Source organism: Epinephelus lanceolatus, chromosome 4, assembly GCF_041903045.1.
Source record: "Epinephelus lanceolatus isolate andai-2023 chromosome 4, ASM4190304v1, whole genome shotgun sequence".
NCBI classification, from domain to species: domain Eukaryota; kingdom Metazoa; phylum Chordata; class Actinopteri; order Perciformes; family Serranidae; genus Epinephelus; species Epinephelus lanceolatus.
Genome location: NC_135737.1, coordinates 49,845,964 through 49,855,190, shown reverse-complemented (window position 1 = coordinate 49,855,190; position 9,227 = coordinate 49,845,964). Strand labels below are relative to the sequence as shown.

The 9,227-nt window shown below is 37.3% G+C and overlaps 1 protein-coding gene across 2 annotated transcripts in view; it reads left to right on the top strand.

Annotated features, from left to right (window-relative positions):
* The first annotated feature begins 3,788 nt into the window (after nucleotides 1-3,788).
* Nucleotides 3,789-9,227, top strand: part of LOC117262189 (uncharacterized) — a 53,796-nt gene continuing 48,357 nt past the window's right edge. For both annotated transcript variants that reach the window (XM_078167461.1, XM_078167460.1), the window contains exon 1: nucleotides 3,789-4,031. In XM_078167461.1, the coding sequence (XP_078023587.1) occupies nucleotides 3,921-4,031 (111 nt within the window). In that variant the 5' untranslated portion in view covers nucleotides 3,789-3,920. The remainder of the gene's footprint in view (nucleotides 4,032-9,227) is intronic.

Genomic DNA, 9,227 nt, shown 5'->3' with positions numbered 1-9,227 from the left:
TACACTGAGTTCAGTTTATGAATTATATGTCTGGTTAAATTTTAGACTCTGAAAAATTAATTCTCTCTGAACATTGATCAATTTATACTGATAAAAGAGGACCAGGACCAGGACCAGGAGGAACCCAGGGCCCTCTGCACCAGGAGGAACCCAGGGCCCACTGCACCAGGAGGAACCCAGAGCCCTCTGCACCAGGAGGAACCCAGGGCCTTCTGCACCAGGAGGAACCCAGGGCCCACTGCACCAGGAGGAACCCAGGGCCCTCTGCACCAGGAGGAACCCAGGGCCCACTGCACCAGGAGGAACCCAGAGCCCTCTGCACCAGGAGGAACCCAGGGCCCACTGCACCAGGAGGAACCCAGGGCCCTCTGCACCAGGAGGAACCCAGGGCCCTCTGCACCAGGAGGAACCCAGGGCCCACTGTACCAGGAGGAACCCAGGGCCCACTGCACCAGGAGGAACCCAGGGCCCTCTGCACCAGGAGGAACCCAGGGCACACTGCACCAGGAGGAACCCAGAGCCCTCTGCACCGGGAGGAATCCAGGGCCCTCTGCACCAGTGTAAGGTCTGACAGTCACTCTGAGGATTTCATCCTGGTACCTAACAGCTGTCAAGGTACTGTTGGCTATGACATGGAGGTCTGTGTGACCGTCCAAGGATCTGCCTCCCCAGACCATCACTGACCCACCACCAAACCGGTCACTGGACATTTCCTCTGTTTTCTTTCCAGATTCACTCACAGAAAAAAGATGCTAAACTATCGCTGTAGACCATGAGCTGGCCTGCACTCTGGGCCGTGGGCGTTAGACGCTGGACGCTGGATGCTGGACGCTGGGCGTGGGCAGAGCTCCACAGAAGATCAACCCGGCGTCAGTCATTACGAAAGAGTCTTTCTGGCTGCAGGGCATAATGTAATGAAGCAGGAAGTTCTTTTTTTCTGTGACTAGACTTAAGACTTTCCTCTTTGATAAAGCTTATAGTTAGGGCTGGCTCAGGCTTGCCCTGTACCAGCCCCTAGTTAGGCTGACTTAGGCCTAGTCTGCTGGAGGACCCCCCCATAATACACCGGGCACCTTCTCTCCTTCTCTCTCTCTCGTATTCTATTACTGCATCTTGCTAACTCGGCCATTCTGGATGTCACTAACTCGGCTTCTTCTCCGGAGCCTTTGTGCTCCACTGTCTCTCAGATTAACTCATATACGTGTGTGGTTGTGCTGCTGCCGTGGTCCTGCCAGATGCCTCCTGCTGCTGCTGCCATCATTAGTCATTAGTCATACTTCTACTGTTATTATACACATATGACTATTGTCACACATGTATACTGTCAGATATTAATACATACTTTCAACATATTGTACCACAGTAGCCAGAACTATAACTATAATATTATTACCTTCAATAATGTTGTAAGCTACTGTCATTACCTGCATCTCTCTCTCTCTCTGTCTCTGTCTCTCTGTCTCTCTCTCTCTGTCTCTCTCTGTCTCTCTCTCTCTCTGTCTCTCTCTCTGTCTGTCTCTCTCTCTCTCTGTCTCTCTCTCTCTCTGTCTCATTGTGTCATACGGATTACTGTTAATTTATTATGCTGATCTGTTCTGTACAACATCTATTGCACGTCTGTCCGTCCTGGAAGAGGGATCCCTCCTCAGTTGCTCTTCCTGAGGTTTCTACTGTTTTTTTTCCCCGTTAAAGGGTTTTTTGGGGAGTTTTTCCTGATCAGCTGTGAGGGTCATAAGGACAGAGGGATGTCGTATGCTGTAAAGCCTGTGAGGCAAATTGTGATTTGTGATATTGGGCTTTATAAATAAAATTGATTGACTGATTGATTGAAGTTGTAATCACACTGTTTGGCCATTATGACAATTGTCTTCAAAGACGTTGTCCTGTCAGGAGTCACTGATGAATGATGGGAAAATGAAGGCGTCCACTGAGTTGTGGAGCGAATAAAACTGAGCTGCGTTCAGCCCCGATGAAATGTATCAGAATGTTTAAAGAGAAAAGGCAGCATGATGAACTATCTGTGTCTAATTAAAGTCTAAGTCTAATTAAAACTTTGATGATTTTAATTTATTTATTTTATTAAAACACAAACATGATTTAATTTATTTATTTTATTAAAAGACTTTCAATTTCAATTTATTTGAAGAGGACAGTGCATATTAATGAACAATCGGTACAAATACATGACGTCATGTAAATATGCCGGATTTAGCTAGAAGCTAATTTCCATCCGTAGTCCTCACATTAAAAGACAGACAGACATACCATAAATAACAGTTAAATCAACAACATATAAAGTGCAACAAATATGATTTAATTTATTCATTATATTAAAATACAAATATGATTTTAATTTATTTATTATATTAAAACACAAATAATATTTAATTTATTATATTAAAACACAAATATGATATAATTTATTCATTATATGAAAATGCAAATATGATTTTATTTTATTTATTGTATTAAAACACAAATATGATTTTAATTTATTTATTATATTAAAAGACAAATATGATTTTAATTTATTTATTATATTAAAACACAAATATGATTTAATTTATTTATTACATTAAAACACAAATATGATTTTAATTTATTTATTATATTAAAACACAAATATGATTTAATTTATTTATTATATTAAAACACAAATATGATTTTAATTTATTTATTATATTAAAACACAAATATGATTTAATTTATTCATTATATTAAAATACAAATATTATTTTAATTTATTTATTATATTAAAACACAAATATGATTTTAATTTATTTATTATATTAAAACACAAATATGATTTTAATTTATTTATTATATTAAAACACAAATATGATTTAATTTATTTATTATATTAAAATACAAATATTATTTTATTTATTATATTAAAACACAAATATGATTTAATTAATTATATTAAAAGACAAATATGACATCATTTATTTATTATATTAAAAGACAAATATGATTTTAATTTATTTATTATATTAAAAGACAAATATGATTTTAATTTATTTATTATATTAAAATACAAATATGATTTAATTTATTTATTACATTAAAACACAAATATGATTTTAATTTATTTATTATATTAAAAGACAAATATGATTTCATTTATTTATTATATTAAAACACAAATATGATTTAATTTATTTATTTCATTAAAACACAAATATGATTTTAATTTATTTATTTCATTAAAACACAAATATGATTTTAATTTATTTATTATATTAAAACACAAATATGATTTAATTTATTATATTAAAAGACAAATATGATTTTAATTTATTTATTATATTAAAAGACAAATGTGATTTAATTTATTTATTATATTAAAACACGAACATGATTTACATTTATTTATTATATAAAACACATTATATATTTATTTATTTTTAATATTTCTCTGACATTGATTTGTCTGCAGAACACCAGACTCAGATTCAGGGTCTGAGACCAGGGTCTGGTGCTTAGACCAGGGTCTGAGATCAGGGGCTGCGTCCGAAAGGCCCGCTGGCATACTGCATACTACTACTACGTACTACCACTAGATACTACATACTACTACGGACATACTACATACTAATTTGGTTTACTACAATCCATACTACTTGGCCTTTCGGACGCAGCCAGCGTCTGCGATCAGGGAATCTTTCCCCTGAATCTTTCCGGATATTTTATACTTTCGGTGAAGACCTTCAAAATAAAATATTCCAGCGGTCATCTCCCCACAGCACTTTACTTTGAAAAGTCGGTGCCTGGCGGTGAACCGGATGTGTATTTCGGCGCCATATTGGAGAGAAAGACAGAAGACAATCATCCGAACTTTGTCCCACAGTTAGAGACACTCAGCCGAAGTGGGACGGTGCAACGACCCGGTGTCTCGGTAACCCTTTGAGTTTACCGTCATGGAGCGGACACAGACCTTCCTGTGTCAGGCCGAGCTGATCATGGAGACGGCGGTGGAGTCAGCCGTGTCCGTGCTACACCAGGAGGGAGAGGACGGCGACCAGAGGAGGGTGAGGAGACACTGTCACAAACATATAAACATGTAAACATATATACACACACACGTATGTGTGTGTGTGTGTGTGTGTGTGTGTGTGTGTGTGTGTGTATGTGTGTATGTGTGTATGTGTATGTGTGTGATTGATTGATTGATTGATTGATTATTTTTATTTACGTGTCATGCACAAAATGCCCAACCCTCATGGGTTTATAAGACACCAAAAAAAAAGTACAGTTGCAGTGTACATTATTATCATTATTATTATTATTATTTATTTATTTTTTTTTTTTTTTTTCCATTTCATACATAATTACAGCCCCTTTTACAGCTCAGACTTTAAACAGAATATTCTGCCTTCTCTTCCAGCTTTACAAATAAAATCAGCAACAAAAAAGATTCCCTTTCTAAAACACAACTCAAGTTTCTCATACTCATCCAGCCAAAAGAAATCAGCATAAATAGAAGACATTTTAATAAAAAGTACATCCCTCAAGTCCTCATAAACAAGACAGTAAAACAGAAAATGGACCTCACTCTCAATTTCACCGAGCTCACACACCTGACAAAGTCTGTCCTCCTCTGGAATGACATTAAACCTGCCAGTCTCTAAAGCCAAGGGTAATGTTCCTGAACGTAACTGTGCACATAATGATCTTTGTCTTTTGTTTAAATTATACTTCACATACATTTCAACATCATAACAGTTTTTTATGAGACAGTAAGTTTGTAATTTTGGTTTATACCATATATCGACAGACCACTTTTCCTTATACTTGAGAAACATATTATTCTTTAACTCCTGAATATTACAAAGTAACCTGTTATGAAAGATAAATGAAAAATCATTCAAATTAAATAAGGATTTCATCTCGTTAGCCCAGGGATGACCATGTAAAATGTCCCAGATAAAAATCTTTTTAGTGAGTCTCTGATCTGACATCCTTACAAGTCTATTCCACAGTCGAAGCATTTCACATTTATGTCTGATGTTTGGAGGTTCCCATCCCATATTTCCACAAATAGCTAAAACTGAAGTTAATTTATGCACTCCTAAAAAAGATCGAATAGCTCTATAGTGCACAGCATTACAACTTGAGTATTCCCGGAAACCCCAAACACCAGAAGCATAATCAGACACAGGACAAACACATGAACTGTAGAGCTGTGTATAAGTGTGAAATCCCAGATTACCACAGTATTTGGCTTTATTAAGCACAGATCCCAAGGCTCTACCTGCTGACTGAGATAAAACACCAACAGCATCTCTAAATGTCATGTGCTCATCCAGTGTCATACCAAGATATTTATATTGATCAGTATATGACAGCACTATTGAACCAAGATTAAAAACCACTGGACTTCTAGACAGCGATTTTTCGCCTAAAGTGTACTATTTGTGTTTTGTCTTCATTAACCACCAGTCTCCATTTCCAGCACCATTCCACCACAATGTTCAGCATGAACTGTAGATCTTTTTCGTGTTCCGCCATTAAAACTACATCATCTGTGTATAATAATATTCCTACAGTTTGATCTTCAACTTTAACTCCCAAATTACATGCTTTAATTTGAAGAGCTAAATCATTTACATAAATGGAGAAAAATGTTGGAGACAAAACATCTCCCTGCTTCACACCAAATTTTTGTGAAAACCATCCAGTTGTATATTCATTAACCTGAACACAAGCAACAGGTGCTTGATAAAGAGACTTGATGGCATAATAAAACTTTCCATTAACACCAGAATTTAACAACCTATACTGAAGAAGTTCCCTATTAATCCAGTCGAAAGCCTTTTTAAAATCAATAAAGCAAACAAAAGTGGACTTATTCAACTTAATTCTTGCACGTATAATGGAAGTTACTGCATATACAGTACAGGCCAAAAGTTTGGACACACCTTCTCATTCAATGCGTTTTCTTTATTTTCATGACTATTTACATTGTAGATTCTCACTGAAGGCATCAAAACTATGAATGAACACATGTGGAGTTATGTACTTAACAAAAAAAGGTGAAATAACTGAAAACATGTTTTATATTCTAGTTTCTTCAAAATAGCCACCCTTTGCTCTGATTACTGCTTTGCACACTCTTGGCATTCTCTCCATGAGCTTCAAGAGGTAGTCACCTGAAATGGTTTTCCAACAGTCTTGAAGGAGTTCCCAGAGGTGTTTAGCACTTGTTGGCCTCTTTGCCTTCACTCTGCGGTCCAGCTCACCCCAAACCATCTGGATTGGGTTCAGGTCCGGTGACTGTGGAGGCCAGGTCATCTGCCGCAGCACTCCATCACTCTCCTTCTTGGTCAAATAGCCCTTACACAGCCTGGAGGTGTGTTTGGGGTCATTGTCCTGTTGAAAAATAAATGATCGTCCAACTAAACGCAAACCGGATGGGATGGCATGTCGCTGCAGGATGCTGTGGTAGCCATGCTGGTTCAGCGTGCCTTCAATTTTGAATAAATCCCCAACAGTGTCACCAGCAAAACACCCCCACACCATCACACCTCCTCCTCCATGCTTCACAGTGGGAACCAGGCATGTGGAATCCATCCGTTCACCTTTTCTGCATCTCACAAAGACACGGCGGTTGGAACCAAAGATCTCAAATTTGGACTCATCAGACCAAAGCACAGATTTCCACTGGTCTAATGTCCATTCCTTGTGTTTCTTGGCCCAAACAAATCTCTTCTGCTTGTTGCCTCTCCTTAGCAGTGGTTTCCTAGCAGCTATTTGACCATGAAGGCCTGATTGGCGCAGTCTCCTCTTAACAGTTGTTCTAGAGATGGGTCTGCTGCTAGAACTCTGTGTGGCATTCATCTGGTCTCTGATCTGAGCTGCTGTTAACTTGCGATTTCTGAGGCTGGTGACTCGGATGAACTTATCCTCAGAAGCAGAGGTGACTCTTGGTCTTCCTTTCCTGGGTCGGTCCTCATGTGTGCCAGTTTCGTTGTAGCGCTTGATGGTTTTTGCGACTCCACTTGGGGACACATTTAAAGTTTTTGCAGTTTTCTGGACTGACTGACCTTCATTTCTTAAAGTAATGATGGCCACTGGTTTTTCTTTAGTTAGCTGATTGGTTCTTGCCATAATATGAATTTTAACAGTTGTCCAATAGGGCTGTCGGCTGTGTATTAACCTGACTTCTGCACAACACAACTGATGGTCCCAACCCCATTGATAAAGCAAGAAATTCCACTAATTAACCCTGATAAGGCACACCTGTGAAGTGGAAACCATTTCAGGTGACTACCTCTTGAAGCTCATGGAGAGAATGCCAAGAGTGTGCAAAGCAGTAATTAGAGCAAAGAGTGGCTATTTTGAAGAAACTAGAATATAAAACATGTTTTCAGTTATTTCACCTTTTTTTGTTAAGTACATAACTCCACATGTGTTCATTCATAGTTTTGATGCCTTCAGTGAGAATCTACAATGTAAATAGTCATGAAAATAAAGAAAACACATTGAATGAGAAGGTGTGTCCAAACTTTTGGCCTGTACTGTATATGATCAATACATGCTCTGGATTGTCTAAATCCGTTTTGTTCATCTACAAGCAAACCTGTCCTCTCAAGATGGTCTGCAAGTCTGTTATTTTAAAGTGAAGAGTACAATTTATAGACACAGCTAATGAGGCTTATTCCCCTGTAGCTGAGTGGCAGTTTGGGATCATTTTTTGAAGATTTTGGAATAGGTTTAATAACAGTCTTGTGCCACTGTGTCGGAATAATGCCACTGTCAAAACAGGACTGAAATAACTCATATAACACATCAAACAATCTCGGCGACTTCAACATTTCATTCGAAATTTCATCAATTCCAGGCTTTTTTCCGTTTGCATTTATCCACAACATTTTTTACCTCTTCAACAGAGAAATTTGCATTCAAAAATGAGTTACAATTATTTACATCAACTCTCATTTCAGTTTCCATAACCTCATTTATACTAGTTACTTCACTCAAAAAAGTATCATCAAAAGAACTTTTGCAACCACAAAATAAATCTGTGAAGTCTTTCTCCCACTTTTGTAATACTACTACTCCTAAAACAGAACTATATTCACCATTCTCGAGTTTAACCTCCATGGGTATTTCCCTAGACTTTCTGGAACCTAATCTATTGATTTCATTCCAGAACTTTTGGGGATTGTGGGTTTGTAAATAATCAATATGCAATGACAGACCTCTATTAAAACTGCGTTTCACTGTGCGTGTATCAAAATTAGTTTGGCTTTTCTTAAATTCTATCTTCCGCCCTTCCCTCAGATTTTTGATTTGGATCTTAGAAATCTTTTCTCTGCTGTTCTTAGATTGTCCCATAGGGTCTGCAAATCTTGATTCCAATAGAGTTTGTAGATTTTACTAAAACCTTTATGAGGATTACATTTCTTTTTAACACATTTATTCAATTCTAAATGGACACAGCCACACAGTCTATCCTACCAGGCATCCAGACTCCTTTGATTGTTTTTAATACCTCCCAGTTGCACACTTAAGTTAAGCAAAATGTTGTTACATTGGCTAGAGGATGAATATGAATCAGGGAGGTGTTTTTGTGTTACTGCTTTTATAGTGTGTGGTAGATATAAGTCATCCTCAACAAAGCTTAGTCTTACTTGAACCTTTAACCATGATAATGAATGATCGGGTAATTTACATCTATCACCCAGTAGAGAAAACCCCTGTTCCCCTAATCTCTCAATTAACTCATTTGGGGTGAAAACACAAAATGTATCACAAATGTTTAAACATTCATGAGGAACAATAATATAGTCTACTACCGTCTTTCCTTTAACTGAAACAGAGGTGAAGTTATCTTTGCCAAAAGGTATTCTTCCATTGATCACACAGCATTTTGCATCTCTCAAAAATCAATTAAAATTTCCCCATAGTTATTAATGGTGCTGTCTAAATTATTTCTGTTAGGAATATTATCCACATTACTTATACAATCATCAAGACTATCAATGCGGCTATTGAAATCCCCACACAAGTAAACAGCATCCACATTAGACAAACTAAACATCTGAGTCGTTAAATGCCCGAAAAAAGAATGAGAGCCAGCAGATCTTGTGGAACCTTCAGGAGGTAAATAACAGGTAAATATTACAAAACAATATCCAGAAAACCTGTTCTTAAATTGCAGTGCTAGTATCCCTTCCACTGATTTATCCTTTACAGTAATTTCATAGATATTAAACAATTTA